This window comes from Myotis daubentonii, chromosome 18 (genome assembly GCF_963259705.1).
Source record: "Myotis daubentonii chromosome 18, mMyoDau2.1, whole genome shotgun sequence".
NCBI classification, from domain to species: Eukaryota; Metazoa; Chordata; class Mammalia; order Chiroptera; family Vespertilionidae; genus Myotis; species Myotis daubentonii.
This window is the reverse complement of record NC_081857.1, coordinates 23459340-23475856: the sequence shown is the minus strand read 5'-3', so window position 1 is coordinate 23475856 and position 16517 is coordinate 23459340. Positions and strand designations below refer to the sequence as shown.

The window sequence follows — 16517 nt, the reverse complement described above, 5'->3', positions numbered from 1 at the left end:
GAAAGTGCCCAGGGAAGTCAGCATCCAAGGAGCACCTACCCAGGCAGTACGGAAAAGGAGGTAAATGCTTAATGTTTCCAAATCATGCATTTACTTAAGACCCCTAAATGTCCTTCATTCAAGTAATACCTTCATAATTTAATTTTGCCATGTCCACATACCACCTAAAATTTGTCACTTTCATGTTTTAAAATTAAAATTTATTTTATATCAACTTGTTGCTTAACTTTAATCTTAGTGAAAAAAAATCAGTGAAATTGCGAGTTTGATATGCCTATTATTTTCTAAACCACATATTTCCTAATATATGTTTAAATACTATATTTCTAAAATGTAGCCTTACACCAATGCTAATTTCTTAGTTTTGATCATTCATTACATTTGAGCAAGAGATTCATTAGGAGAAGTTGGGTGAAGGGCACAGGGGCATTCTCTGCATTGTTTTTGCAACTTCTGTAAACCTAACATTATTTCAAAATAAGTTACCATTTATTGAGCAATGATGACATCAAACAAGGACTCACGGGTAAAAGAAATATCGAGTTTCTTTGCCTTTAGGTTTCGCTAGAACTGTATCAAGTCCCTGTGGAAATTATGGTTATTACATATTCCCACAGACTATAACTTGCAGTTGAGGAGATCATGAGAAATTCTGGAATGTGCTCTCTATTCCAGATTACTAGACTAAAGATAACTGAGACCAAAAAGAATTAAGAGCTGGTAGTGAAGCCCACTTGTTTGGTGTTATCTCCAAACTGGTTTAACCCACTGGATAACAGTCCCAATTGTTTAGGGGCAATCTGATCCAGTTTGGAGGTGCCAAAGTTTTCAGATGTTTAGAAAAGTTATTAGTGATCTCTCATCGCATTCAAGAAATCCATTCAGGGTATGATGAGATTCCAACTCCTTCCCACAAAGACACTTTAGAAAATAATTTCCCAATAGGTATGCCATAACATACTTGCATGCTGCAAATGGGCTGCAGATATGCAATGATGTTTACCTCCAACTCTTGGGATAAGGGGTGGGAACTGGGATAAGCCACAGTCCCTAAGCCCAACACCTCCAGCCATGAAAAGACATCTAATTTACTTCAGGGAGACACAGAGAGATCTGCCATGAACAACTGCCTTAAATCCTCAAATCTCTAAGTCTCCAAGTGTCGAATGCCCAGAATTGCATGGTCCAGGACCAAGATTTGAGAAGATCAGAGTATTCATTGATTCCTTTAACCTGCAACCTTAGAAAAATCAACTTTTAGTTCTATCCTTCTGGCGGTAAATGAAGGTGAAAATGCCTTGGATTTAGAGTCTGTCTAAAAGTAGCACAAACCCTTTCAAATGGCTCTAGAACAATAACATCCCCCTTGTTTTTAATCTCAAGACACCTGGGAAATAAGCCAAAGTTGCTTTAAACGTCATAGTCTTTCCATCAGTGTCCCTTGTGACCTTTAAGAAACTAAAACAGTGTGCCTTTCAGGTTTACTACATATCCAAAATCCTGAAGTAAGTGGCTAAAGAAAAGCACCTCTAAAAGCACCTTTAGGTGCCAGATGTCAGAGATTCTTTATCAATGACGCTTCCTTCCTCACTTCTAGAAATTCCCCACATGGCTGAAGGGGCAGGGGCTAAACACAGCACATCTAAGTGGTAGACGTTATCCTGTGTCATGTGCATGTGTGCATACATATGCCTGTGGGTGTGTGTGAAGCTCTGACCTCCAAAGGAACCACATTAACAAAAACAGAGCTCGAGTAGTAGGAGGAGACCAGGAATATTCCTTCCTTCATTCATTCACTCTTTTTATTCTGTTTATTCATCAAGTAGTGGCTACCAGATATGCACCAGCATGAGAGTCACTGACTACAACAGCAATTTTTAACTGGTGTGCCACAAGAATTTTTGAAACATTCAATACCTATTTAGTCAGGAGCACTGACCTCTTTTCCCTTAGATTGTCGAATAAAAAATGACAACAGTCGCCCTAACCGGTTTGGCTCAGTGGATAGAGCATCGGCCTCCGGACTCAAGGGTCCCAGGTTCGATTCCGGTCAAGGGCATGTGCTTTGGTTGCGAGCACATCCCCAGTAGGGGGTGTGCAGGAGGCAGCGGATCGATGTTTCTCTCTCATCGGTGTTTCTAACTCTCTATCCCTCTCCCTTCCTCTCTGTAAAAAGAATCAATAAAATATATTTTAAAAAAATGACAAGAGTCAACACTATAGCTGTCCAGTGTGAATAAATCAAAATTATACCTATTTTTGTCAAATTGACAAAAAACATAATATATAGGGTGTCCCCAAAAATGTATACACACTTTAACAGTTGATAACTCACTTAATTTTTATTCGATTGACATAAAAATTTTAACTGACTTGACATAATGGGTGAAGCCAGACTAAGTTTTGAACAAAGAAAATTTATATATAAGGGTCACTAGACTTTTTTTATGGGTATACATAAAATATAAAGTTTATTCGTAGGCAAGTCATGAATTGAAGGCACACAAATTCCAAATGAGATGATTATTAATGTTTGTGATTCCACTGCTTTGTGTTATTGGCAGTGCCTGGACCAGAACAGTCAGGTCACCAGTTTGAAAAAAGACATTGACACAAAAAAATTATTTATTTCTGTAGATTCTTTTAAATTTTGAAAATGAACTGTATGTTAATAAACTCTGACTTTATAGTCATTCAAAGTGTGTATACATTTTTGGGGGGCACTCTGTAGTTTTTGGTGTACCAAAAATTTAGTTTATGTGTACCATGAGATTGAAAGGGTTGAAAATCGCTGGTCTAGGGAAAAAAAGCAGGAATAAAATAAACTGATGAACCAAATAGATTCAGAGACATAGAAGCATGGAAGAGACTGAGGAATTTCAGAGAGAAGGCAGGGGTAAAGGGTGGGGGTAGGTTAGAGATTAACCAAAAGAATTTACATGCATATATGTATAGCCCATGGACATAGACTGTAGCTTGTGGGGTAAAGGTTCAAGGGATCAAGGGGAGAAAAAAGAGGGAAGTCTGTAATATTTTCAATAATGAAGATAATTTTTTTTTAAAAAAAGCAGTAATACCACCAAATGTTACTCTGTTGGAAGTGTACCAGAGATGTAAACCACGGGTTACAATATTCACATGAAAGTTAGTTGATTCTTTCTGAAATATAGGGTCAGGCCCCATGGGGGTTAAGTGCCATGCAACCTAGGTCAAAGGTTCTAAAACCTTTTGGTCTCAGCAACCCATTTCATTCTTAAAAATTATTGAGAATCACAAGTAGCTTTTAGTTATGTGGGCTATATCTATCAATGTTTACCATATTTGAAGCCAGAACTGAAAAATGTTTTAAATATTTAATTCATTTTATTTACAAACCATAATAAGAAATCCACTATGTATTCACATGAACCATGTATTTTATGAAAAAAATCTTTTTATGATAAAACAACTAATGAAAAGAGTTGCCTGTCTTATAGTTTTACAGCTCTCAAATACCCAGCTTAATGAATGACAGCTAGATTCTCATCTCTGCTTCTGCACTGACTAAATTTTGGCTGAGGTCCATGAAGAAAATCCTGCCTCACAGAGATAACATTACAGGAGAGAAGAATTTTAGTAGCCATTTCAGAAAAGTGTGGATATTCTTTGATACTACACCAAAACTCATTAAGTAGCAATCTCTTAAATGGGAGTGGCAATGTGGAAACAGAAACCATACAGTGAACATTTTGTATACTCTTCATTAAAATCCATTATCCATTTGAAATTTGAATGTACCTTTTTTATAATATATTTTTTGACTTCAGAGAGGAAGGGAGAGAGAAAAAAGACATCAATGATGAGAGAGAATCACTGATTCAGGGATCGAGCCCACTACCCGGGCATGTGCCCTGGACTGGAATCAAACCCAGTACCCTTAAATCCGCAAGGCCAATGCTCTATCCACTGAGCCAATATTAGGTATTGAGATGTAGGCCACATACAGAGGGGGCCAAAGTCATGAGAACTGCAGAGATACATAGTTGGAGCCCTCATACAAGTAAGCCTGACAACCACTTTCACTGACCTGAGCCTATGAATCCCTTTTATCATGTACATCAGATGGTTAAGTGTTCTCTTACTTGCAATGGAAAAGTTCCAACTAATATGATAATATGAGGTTAATTTGAGATGGCGCTACAGAAATAGGAACCGCAACCTGGAGTACCTTCCATGCCTTACTGGGAATCCTGAGCACTCTCCAGCAGGTCCTGTGCATCAATACAGTATCACAAGATGGGAAATAACAAGGCTTTTGAAGGTGCCACCCACTGATTTGGGGAGGACTCTATTTTTATGCCCGGCCACATTTGATTTCTTTCAGTTTTACAAAGTATCCTCTTACCTTGAAGAGGTTGTGCATTACCCAAGAAAAGGAAGAGACAATTTCAAGGAAGATAAGCAGTGGCAAATGCCACAGTGTGCCTTTAAGATGAGATAAGAGTGTTCCTTAGAGCCCTAGCTGGTTTGGCTCAGCGGATAGAGCGTCCAACTGCAGACTGAAGGGTCCAGGTTCGATTCTGGTCAAGGGCACATGCCCGGGTTGTGGGCTCAATCCCCAGAAGGGGGGCGTGCAAGAGGTGGCTGATCAACGATTCTCTCTCATCATTGATGTTTCTATCTCTCTCCCCCTCTCCCTTCCTCTCTCTAAAATCAATAAAAACATATTTTTAAAAAAGTGTTCCTTAGACTTAACATTGGGGGTCAAAGGCAACCTCATTGCAGTGAAGTAGCCAAGAAGTCAAAAGCCACTGTGAACAGGGAGAGATAAGGTGCTGGCTAAGAGGTATACACAGGTAAACGAACAGTCTTTTTAAGATAGGAGAAACATGAATATATATCTATAGGCTGCAGGGAAAGGTCTAGGAAAAAGAAGGGGAAAGAAAAGTAAATATCTAGAAGAGAGAAATGATAGACACGGTGAGGCCCCAGAAGAGGAAGAATTCTTGATACCGTGAAGACAGAGTTGTATATTTTTTTATTTCTGGTAACATCCCCAGAGCCTACTATTATGACCAGTACTTAGCAGCTACTCAAATAGTATTGGCAGAAGAAAAAAAAAACTATTGTGTGATGAAAAATTTTGGCAAATCTTATAAAAACACATTCTTAAAACAGTTCTCATTTCTGAGAAACAAAGTATAAAATATATGGAATATTTTGTTTCATGACTAACAAAATGAGTCATTACTACAATGAGGTATTTTGACCATATCTACATAAGTATAGACATTGAATTGAGCAAACAAAAATAACGTAATTAGAAAAATAAACTGAGTACCTCCTCTCTACAAGGCACTGAAGTTGGCTTCAGAAAGCTACGCAAGTTGCCAGGAGTGATTTTAAACTGTTTGGGTATTACCTGTAGTTTCAAGGCACTGGGAAGTTCCTTTTATAAATATACTTTTATTGATTTTAGAGAGAGATGGAGGGAGGAGGAGAAAGAAACATCAATCAGCTGCCTCCTGCATGCCCCCTACTGAAAATTGAGCCCATAACCCAGGCATGTGCCCTGACCAGGAATCAAACTGGTAAGTTTCTTTACAATTACTTATCTGTGCTATCCTATACAGTAGCCAGCAGCCACATGTGGCTACTGAGCGCTTGAAATGTGGCTAGTCAACTGAGATGCACTATAGGTATAAAATACACCCTAGATTTAGAAGACAGAACAAAAAGAATTTAAAATGTTTCATTAATAATGACATGTTGATTATATGTAATAATACTATTTTGAATATAGTATTGTTGAATTTTATAAAGTATTGGCAGTTGGAGATGAAAAGGTAAGAATGAATGTTGGAGGTAGGTCTACAAGTTTGGAAGTTGAGGGTGTGTACAAATTATGTCTGCTAGTTTCAATTTTTAAGGTAAAGTATGAGGCAAGGTCTTACGCAAAGTGTAAATGCTTGACTATTTCTTGCATCCTTTCACATATTTTGGTTTTTATGCCTTCTACTCCCTGCTTCCTTACGCTAGAGCTCCTAATTTATCCCCAAAACTCAGAACCCCCATGCTTACCCAACTAAATCCCATTATCCTTTAATCTCAATGTAGACCATTTTCTCTGGAAAGAATTTCCTTGATCCTGTCTGATTTAGCAGCTCATTACTTACTAAGGAACCAGTTCTGAATTCAGCCATTTCATGCCCCACAGTGGGTAGCGCAGTGGCTGAGATTATAGACTTTGTAGGTAATTTCAATGCTATTTTAATTATCCAGAGGAAACAAAGAAGTAAAGCCTGAAAATTATTTTTAGGAAGTAAATGTAAAATTAATATCAATTCCTGACAAAGACACACACACACACAGATATATACATACACACACACACACACACACACACACAAAATAAGGCTACCTTCACATAGAACTACTGATGCAAAATATTAATACAACAGAATCCAACAGCATATTGCAGAAATAATTCATCATTTACATAGTGAGGGTTGTTTCAGGAATGCAAAGTTTAATACTAGAAAATCTACTTATACAATTCATCCTTTTAAGAAATCTAAATATGATTATAAATATTGAAAAAATATTTTTCATTAAAAAATAATTTTTGGTAATAAAAAACACTAAATTCTTATTTAACATGATACTTTTTATCTCTTTTAACCCAAAATCCATTATCATAATATCAAGACAGCAGGTTTGTTACCATTAAGTCAGGAAAATACAATAATCCACGTTATCACGTTCGTATTTGATATTGTACTGGAGTTACTACCAGTGTAATTAGACAAGAGAATAAAATTAGAAGTATAAACACTTGAGTGGAAGATATAAAATGGTATTTGCATATGATATGTCTGCATAACTAAAATATCCAAGAGCACCAACTGAAGCATACTGAGAGCTAGAGGACTCAGTAGACAGCGGGTTTGAAAATTAACACATAAACATCAACAGCTTTCATATACACAATCTGTAATCATTTAGAATATATCTATAAAAAGAATATACTCCTTTTACAATATCACAAAAAATAAAATACCTAAAATTAAATCTAGCAATAAATATACAAGCACTGCATGAGAAAAAATATATTCCTTTAAAACTCTACTAAAAGGCAGACTAAAAGACTTCGACAAATACAAATGTACTGCTTCTTAAACAGAAAAACTAAATATCGTAAGAAATAGATTATTCCTTAATTTAAAATTTTAACAGGATTTGAATAAAATAACACGTTTTTGTTATTCTTGCTTTTTTGTTGTTTATTTTTGCTTGTTTGTTGGCTTTTTTTTTTTTTAGAACTAGACAAATTTCTTGGAAAGTTACATGAAATGGCTAGAACTCCAAAAAAGAATAGTAGCAAAGAGTGACTAGTCCTACCAAATATTAAAACTACAGAGCTTCAATAAATAAAACAATACAGATAAACATATGAATCTGTATAAATAGTAAGAGTGACATAAATGGATATCAAAAATATAGAGCTGACAGGAGGTACAAATGTTATTAAACTTTTGTTTTTCTCAGGTCAATCTGTCTTTTATTACAGGGAGATCACAGCCAAGGACCCAGAAAGATAAAGGGAAAATTATTTTCCTCCCCTACAGAGCAACAGGCTCTATCACATAGCCTCAGAGTGCCATAGGCTAGACAAATGGTTCTCAACCTGTGGGTCACGACCCCTTTGAGGGTCGAACGACCCTTTCACAGGGGTCGCCTAAGACCATCAGAAAACACATATATAATTACATATTGTGTTTGTGATTAATCACTATGCTTTAATTGTTCAATTTGTAACAATGAAAATACAACCTGCATATCAGATATTTACATTATGATTCATAACAGGAGCAACATTACAGTTATGAAGTAGCAACAAAAATAATTTTATGGTTGGCGGTCACCACAACATGAGGAACTGTATTAAAGGGTTGCGGCATTAGGAAGGTTGAGAACCACTGGGCTAAACCATCTAGGCTGGTGTGCGTGCACTCTAGGATGTTCACACAAGGACTAAAGGCACACTTCTCAGAACATATCCCTGTCCTTAAGAGCAGGATTGTATGTAAGAATTGCACTCTAATAAAGTTTTGCTCATTGGGAATGGGCAAACAATTCTGATACTGCTATAGATGCATAGCGGAATTGAACAACACAATAAACAGATGGAAGGTAGTGGGAACCAAATTTCTCACTGTTGGAATGAGCAGAGCAAGGGGAGGAGGCTAGTATGATTCATGGATTAAACAATACATTAGATAATGAAAATTAGGTCATGATAATTAGATAACAGATTAGAGCTGGAGATATCAGTATGAACTAATGTTTGTCTTACTCTATATACAGATGGTTACATATAGAAATATTTATAGATACGTGTATGAGTTAGTACACACACACATATTTCCTTGCCTAGAAACACCACCACCCCTGATCTGGTTTCTAATACTAATCATCAATTAAAAGAATCAGGGCCCTTTGGAGAAACAGCTGGTTCTAGGACCTGGGCAGGCAATATACAAAGTAACCTGGGGCAGCCTGTCCTGATCCACAGTAACAAAGTGCTCTAAGAAACAAAAACAGAACAAAAACTCACACTAATGAGGGTCTGTCACAGAGACACAGAAGTCAACGGAAAGAATTGCCATTAGCCAAAGCTGGAACAGTGTGAGCATTGAAATCTATAAAGTAGTATTGGATTATAATCTAAAGTATAAAATATTCATGAGTCCACATGATACAAATAAATGATTACATAAATAAATTAGTGGGGGATAATAGATAATTTTCTCATCTAGAATAATTCAGTGTAAGTTATGTAGATGCTTTTTTAAAAAGGTAGACCTTAACTCCCCATTCCTTTGGTATGGACTACACATAATAATATCCTTCAAAAAGTGGACAAAGAGGGAAAGAGTGACTTTAATACCTGACCAGAACTCCTCAAAACTGTCAAGGTCATCAAATCAAGCCTGAGAAACGGTCACAGGCAAGTCTCACCCCTAAGGAGAGGTGCTAACCAACTAATGTGGTATACTAGATGGGATCTTGGAACAACAAAAAAAGGACATCAGGTAGCCCTAGCTGGTTTGGCTCAGTGGATAGAGTGTCGGCCTGTGGACTGAAGGGTCCTGGGTTCAATTCCTGTCAGGGGTACATGCCTAGTTGCAGGCTTGCTACCCAGTAGGGGGCGTGCAGGAGGCAGCCAATCAATGATTCTCTCTCATCATTGATGTTTCTATCTCTCCCTTCCTCTCTGAAATCAATTATATTAAAGGATATCAGGTAAAAACTAAGAAAATCTGAATAAAGCCTGGACTTAATTATTCATATCAATATTGGTTCTTTAATTGTAACAAATGTATCATACTAAACGTAAAATGTTTATAAAGGGAGAAACTGGATTTGGGGTCTATGGGAACTCTTTGTACTATCTTTGTAATTCTTCTGTAAATCTGAAACTTATAAAAGAAATTTTTTTAAAAAAGCAAAACCAAAAAACTGCCAGAATGTTTGAAGTCCCTCTTCTTTCCCTCCCCTTCACAGCATCTTCCATTTCCACCACACATAATGCCATCCTTTATTTTGCATTTCTTGCTTCCTTGCTTTTCATAACAACTTGCCACGTTTGGATGTCTTTGAACAATGTCTTGTTGTTTTGAATTTTATATAAATTAAATTGTACTGTATGTATTTTTCAGCTAGTAGCTTATCCTCATTTAACATGACAGTGTGACATGTATCCATGTTGGTATATGTGGCTACAGCTCATTTCTTTTCATGGCTGAATGATGTTTCATTGGATGACAGTAACACCATGTACATGTCCAGACTCCTGTTAATGGACATTAGGTTGTTTCCATGCTTTGCTGTGACCAACAATGTTGCTACAAATATTCTTGTGTACACATGTAAGAATTCCAGTATAATAAACACCTAGAAGTGGAATTGCTGGGTTATAAGGCATGCATGCTTTCAACTTTATTTACAATGCCAAATTGTTTACAAAAGTTGCCATGTCAATTTAGATCACCATTGGTAACGATTTACTTTTTCCAAATTTGGTTCCTTGGGAACCTAGGGATCAATAGAGGTGCTTTGTTTTTTTTCTCAGTTTTAAACTGAATGTGATTAGAAAATAATGACTATTCCATATTTGTAATAAAAATAGGGTGATAGATGCTGAATTGTGGTACATGTGAAATTACCATAAGCCTTAACTTGTCCTGGGAGATTAACTTGCTCAATATAGTGATTTTTCTGCCATCTGTATGCATATATTTGAACTTGGTGTAAAGGGGGAAGAAATAAAGACTTGGCATTTTCCTGCTGAAAAGGTGCCAAGTTTTCTTCTTGTGAACTGGCCTTAATCTAAGATTGGTTTAATTACATTCGTAAAAAGAAGGCAAGGAAGGAAGGAGGATAGAGGAAGAAAGGAAAAGAGAGGAAGAGAGGAAGGAAAACAGAGAGAGGGAGGGAGGACGGAAGATATAAGCTCTATAAAACAGGTCCTTAATCTTCCCTAAGAAATTAAGCTTGTATTTCATTTTTCCTTGAAAAATGCCAATGACTTGAATTTAAGTCATTTATCAGTATATCTAGAAGAGCATTTGAATTGTTGTAAAATTCATCACTCCCGCATTCAAAATTCCTTTGATGTAAAAAATCTACATTTCTGTAGAGAAACCATAAAATAATAACACTATGAATTAGTGCATTCTGCTAGTATGAGTAATTTTAAGTTCTGCAGACCCTTAGTGAAGATTGCTACCATTCATCCTCCCTTGTCTTGGATGATGGGCTGGCACTCTATACAAACTTGTTTACCAGTATTGTTAACCTAGGCAGCTCACTGTAGCTAAGAACCAAGGAGGGAAAATAAACTGTAAAGATTCTTTTCAAATGGAGTGATGCGTGAAAAAGAATGCTAGGGATGCTTCCTGTTAAGCTAAAGCTCACCACTAAGTAAGGCTCTGTCTGATATTACATTCAAAGCCAATGGGAAAGCTGGGTAACTGCTCCTCTGCACCTGCACTGGCCTCTGACAGTGGGTTCCAAGCACAAGGCCACCGAATTCCAAGGTCAGTGCCTTGCGGAAGGCGCTAGAACTACAGCAACTCCTGGATGACTCCATTTGACAGTGGAGCATCCTCCCTGGATTCCCAGTTTGCATTTCCATGGGCCCTTCTAAGAAGAGCACTGGACACGTCGACTTCACCCACATATCACAACTGTGGGTGCTAACACACCATGGAACATGGCTACCCAAACGTGGAAAAGGCAAGTAAGATAAGAACTCCCCAATTCTGCAGAGGGGAGTAGACTAACTTAGGTAAGTAGGTCTCGATACTTACACACCTGTGCTGCATTAAGGTCTGTGTGAGCAATCACTCCGTGGGCAAGGATATTCAAAGGGACTCCTCTACCCAAATGAGGTGAGTGGGCTTTCCCTGTTCTAACCGTTGCCAGGGCTCCTTTCATCCAATTAAGGCCTATGAAACAGTAACTGAGAGAAAGCCTTAAATGCGAACTGACCTGAGTCTGAGTGATGGGCCCCTCACCTGTTCGCTATGTGACCCTAAGCTACTCAACTTCTCGAACCCTTCCTCTTCTCCTCCACTGGGATACGTGGCAAAGCCGGGAGCTGACACCGGATCTGTCTTCAACGCCTGTTCTTTTAACCACACCGGACTGTTCCTTCCTTGTGGGGATGCATGACAGCTCTGCGGGCTGACTGATCTTCAGGAGGACATTCTCCCATCAAACCCTGACACTGAGGCCCAACCCCAGGGCCGAGAGCAAGCGCGCCTCGCTCCGCTTCACGCATGCGCAAGCTCGGAGGCTGGGGCTGAGGCGGAGGCGCAGCCCTTTCTCGTAGTAACACGACCGTCAGTGACGTCCTGTCACAGCACAGAAGTCGCCCTCGCGTGTGGAAGCCACCCGGCAGGCCAGCCAGTGGTCTCCCAATCAAACGTGGCTCCAACACGGGGGTGGGCGCTGTTTTGAAAGCCGAGGTACAACACCGAGGTTGACACAGAAGACGTTCATTGACTAACCCCGACAAACTTTTACATTCTCCTGAGAGGGGCAGCGGGCTTATGTATCTAAATATCTTAAACGCGAAATGAACAGTTCTCGTATGAGGCTGTAGGGCAGCGGTTCTCAACCTGTGGGTCGCGACCCCTTCGGCGGTCCAACGACCCTTTCACGGGGTTCGCCTAAGACCATCCTGCATAGCAGATATTTACGTGACGATTTGTAACAGGAGCAACATGACAGTTATGAAGTAGCAACGAAAATAATTTTATGGTTGGGTCACAACATGCGGAACTGTATTTAAAGGGCCAGAAGGTTGCGAACCGCTGCGTGGGGAGTGGTACAACACTGCTGAGGCAGAGGTGTGGGTTACCTCACTTCGCCCTGCCGGCCAGCTCAAGCGCCACCAAGGACAGGCCCGGCCACGGGGCAGTGTTTGCGAGAAGCACGGCGTGCCTCGACTGAAAACGTTCAGATTCGAAACACTTTACAACGATGTAGCCCAGCGAAGCACACCTGGAAGTCGCATATGCCCCTAGCACCACAGTTTGCCCACCTTACCTCCGAGGACAACAGGAGCCTCCGCCAACCTCCCTCCTTCCTGCGCGGCCCACTCCGGATTACCCAACAAGATGGCGACCGTGAGGCCGCAATGGCCGCTGGGAGTCGGCTGCACCGCGTTCTGCGCCATCAGCCTCCCCACCTGGTTCTAAGGGGAGAACCACGCCCCACTCCACGGAGCCAGGTGCCATCCTCCCGCTCTCCTACCACAGGCTGATCTCCATCCCCGCCATACACACGCCATTCCCGCCTACACGCCCACCACCATCCTTTACGCAGCTGTTTTCCATGATGTCAAATGGCTTCACCTTATCCCAAGCCAAACCAAATCAAATCTGCCTTCAATTCCGATCATCTATGTTGTTTAATCCACGCATAGAGCACAGAAGTGGACAAAGACTGCTTTGGAGGGAAGGGAAGGCTTCATAGAGATGTGACATGGGTGCAGGTTTAGAAGAAGAACTGCCAAGTGGAGAAGGCAGGGAAAGCATTCTGGGCAGAAGGAACAGCATGTGCAAAGCCTTGAGAGAGTCCTGAAAGGCCATAGCAGGCTTGCAGGAATAAGGCTGCAGAAGCTGGTTGCAGCTGGAAGAAGACCCTTGTCTGCCGCACTGAAGTGGCAGAACTTGATCCTGGAGACAAAAGGAAGCCAAAGGGTCTGATTTGGGTCAAGGGCCCTAGTCAAGCTCATGCCTTCATGGTGTCTAACCTAATCATGCAGTTATCTCCTTCCTCAACCTTCCTCTGCCACACAATCAGGTGTTCTTACTTGCAGCTCTTACAGCATCTCAGTCTGTGTTTCCACTGACTAGAGAAGACCGGAGGGTGGGAATCTTCTGGTTTTTTAATTAACTTCTGTCTTAATAGTGCCCAGCAAGTAAATGCGCAATAAATTCCCAGGATTGACTAATTCAGATTTTTTTCCAGGGGATACAAGCAAACTAGGTTCCAGAGATACAAGTAAGGAAAGCTCAAAATCTAAGTCACCACAGCCCTTACTATTGGCTATAAGTGGCAGGATCCAGGACCACAAAAGTTAACTTCAAAAGCAACTACACTTGAGTCTACATTCCATGAATTTGGATTCCTTTCCCTTTCTGCCCAGCTTTGCCCCACCACTCAAGAAGAGATTCACTCCAACTCCCCTGGGAATACTGGGCCAAAAGGAATAGGTACCAGCTCATCTCTGATTCTAATACCCCCCCCTCACGCCCATTGGCTGGGAGGGTGGTGGACAATCAATGCATTTAGCAAATGCATCTGGCTCTAAAGTAAGAGAGAGAGAGAGTCTGTTCCTGTGTATAAATGCCAAGTTGCAGGAGGTTACCATAGCAACTCCAGCAGGGTGCTGCAGTGGGCAGCTTTGCACAGAGGTGCAGGAAACCCATTCTTTAACATCTGGGCTTTTGCTGTGCACACTGGATCCTAATAGGCACATCATGGTTTTAGGCCTTAGCTTTGGGATTCTGCAAAAAAAGGAAGTGGAATTTTGAATATTTGCTAGTCTAATCTCCCTTTTTTCATATACCACTCATGTCCCTTTCAACACAGTAAACACTGCATGTGAAGCCCAAAAAACAGGCTCTTTAGAAACACATAACTCCCTATACTCATTCTTATGTACTATGATGAACAGATTGTACTTGCATATCAGCAGGACTTTGGCATGAAATTTACATCCACTGAATAACCAGCAATTGCACACTGTAATGAGCAGCATATCCACAATGTCTCCATTATTCCCAGTCAGTCCCTAGTTCTCATTATGTTATGAGTACATTTTTAATGCAAAAATAAATAATGCCATCAAGAGCGTAGGTGTTCTTAATAGGGTTGCCTGAGCAGCACTCCAGGAACTGTAAACCAACTTTTCAAAGGTCAGGCAATTTCAGAAATAGCTCTCCCACATGGGTGGGAAGTGAAGATTTACTCACCCACTTCTTGATGTGTTCAGTGTGAAGATATCTCTTGTGAAGAACGAGCATGAGAAGATGTTGAATAACATTCTACTTGTAGCTCTAACCTACATGTGGCCATCAGGAGGCCATATCCCTGCAAAGTGAGCCCTAGTTGGTAGGGCATTAAAGTAGCTAAAACAGTCTCCTAAACATTTGCATTATTTGTTTTTGAATCTAGAGACTCACTTGTGGTTATCTCTGAATTCTCTCCTGGGCAAAATAAGAACGACTTACACCATCACTAAAGAAATGGATTGTATATAGTAGAGAACTACACGTGCGCAGGGTGAGAGCTGCACGTGCGCATGGAAAAGTGAAGAAAATTTTGGTTAAACGAAGTCACATGAATCTCTGCAAAGGTGCTGCAGAGACCTTTGCAACTTGGAAGTGGAAAGGGGGCTGGGAATTAGAAGTGAGGTAGAGTTTCCAGTACCTGAAGGAGTTTCGTGGCCTAAGAAAATTAAAACAGAGGCACCAAGAGAGATACGTAAACAGACAAAGGAAGGAAGGAAAAGCCTCTTGCCCAGGGAGCCAGGTGTGCAGGAATGTCTAGGCCTATCTGAGGTGTCCTGGAGAATAAAGAGGATGCCAATATCAATGGAGTTCAGCTGGATGACTTCTTTATCCATGGAATTGTGAGGTGGCATGGAGATGTGGACATGACTGTTATATATGTAGGTATGAAGGTAGGACGTGCCAGAATGGACACCAGGGGTATGAGAAACTTGAGTGTTCTGAAGGAAGGCCAGAGAGTTTCAGTCAGTACCTGGTGACAGAAAGGAACTCTCAATAAGTGAAGACCAGAGATCCAGCCAATACAAAGTGGCCTGCACATGCCTGGCAAGGTGACAAAGGGATGCCTGTCTCCTACTCCCCCAGGAAATGCTGCGGGTGGAGTATCCAGGGGGTGTGAAGGGAAGGACTGAGCATGTGGCCAGGGAGTCCGGAGAAAGGCTTATGGTAGCTGTGCCAGTAGCGGCACACAAGTGCTGTCCATGTGCTCCTGAATGAGAGCTGGGAGATCAGGGCTGGGAGAGGTTTCTGAGAGACTGACAACCTGTTCCTGTGAGTCAGGGCAGCTGAGGGAGGTTGAGGGCCCAGCGTCCAGGTAGGATGTGGGAAGAAGCCAGGTGCACTGAGGCGCTAGCCGGCATGTGGGTGTGGAGAACGCTTGGTAGGGGGAGGATCCAGCGAGGTGGGAGTGGGGGAGGGGAGGTCGCCGGCCTGTGGGTGGGTAGAGCGAGCCAATGTGGGGGGTGGGGGTGCCGGCCGGCGCCTCAGGCCGCCACGATGTTCCCCGGGACTCACCCAGCACGAAGTAGGGCAGCTCCGTGTTCTCCAGGTCGTCCACCACGACCATTTCTCCCGGGAAGTCGTTGCGCACCGAGAAGAGGAGCTTGGGCTCAGAGGCCGAGGGGCTGTGCATGATGCTCAGGTCGTTCTCGCGCAGGAAGGGCAGCGCCGACACCGTGATGCTTTTGAGCTTGCACTCCAGCTCCTTGGAGGGATCCGCGTCGCCCGCTGCCGTGGCCAGCACCACCGCCGGCCCCCAGCAGCAGGCGAGCAGGGCGCAGAGCCCGACTAAAGCCATCTTGAGCCGGGCGCCTTCCTCCCAGCGCCGCGAAGGTGGGGGAGGACGCGAGGCGAGCGGGGAGGGCGCGAGCGGGCGCGCGCGGGAGGCGGGGGCGGTCGGGAGGGGACGCGCCGCGGGGGAGCCCAGGTTTCCCCCACCGGAGGCTGCTTGCAGCGCGGGGCTTGGGCGCTGATGCCTGGAGAGCCCGCGTTCTTTGTTTCTCGGAGCTGCTAATCTGGAGAAGGGAAAAAGGAGGGGGGAGGAGAGGAGAAACCGGGAAGGAAGGACAGGGGGAGGAAGGGAGCCTAGGATTCTATGAGAGCAGGTCAGTCCCCAGCAGGCTGCCCGTGCGCAAGCCTTTCTCCTCCTTTGCCTCCTCTTGGCCATTA

General features: G+C 41.9%; 1 protein-coding gene across 1 annotated transcript in view; it reads right to left on the bottom strand.

Annotated features, from left to right (window-relative positions):
• ASTN1 (astrotactin 1) overlaps nucleotides 1-16261 on the bottom strand; it is a 283425-nt gene extending 267164 nt beyond the window's left edge. Inside the window, exon 1 of the mRNA XM_059675026.1 lies at nucleotides 15864-16261. Coding sequence (XP_059531009.1) covers nucleotides 15864-16146 — 283 coding nt within the window. The 5' untranslated portion in view covers nucleotides 16147-16261. The remainder of the gene's footprint in view (nucleotides 1-15863) is intronic.
• Nucleotides 16262-16517: the final 256 nt, after the last annotated feature.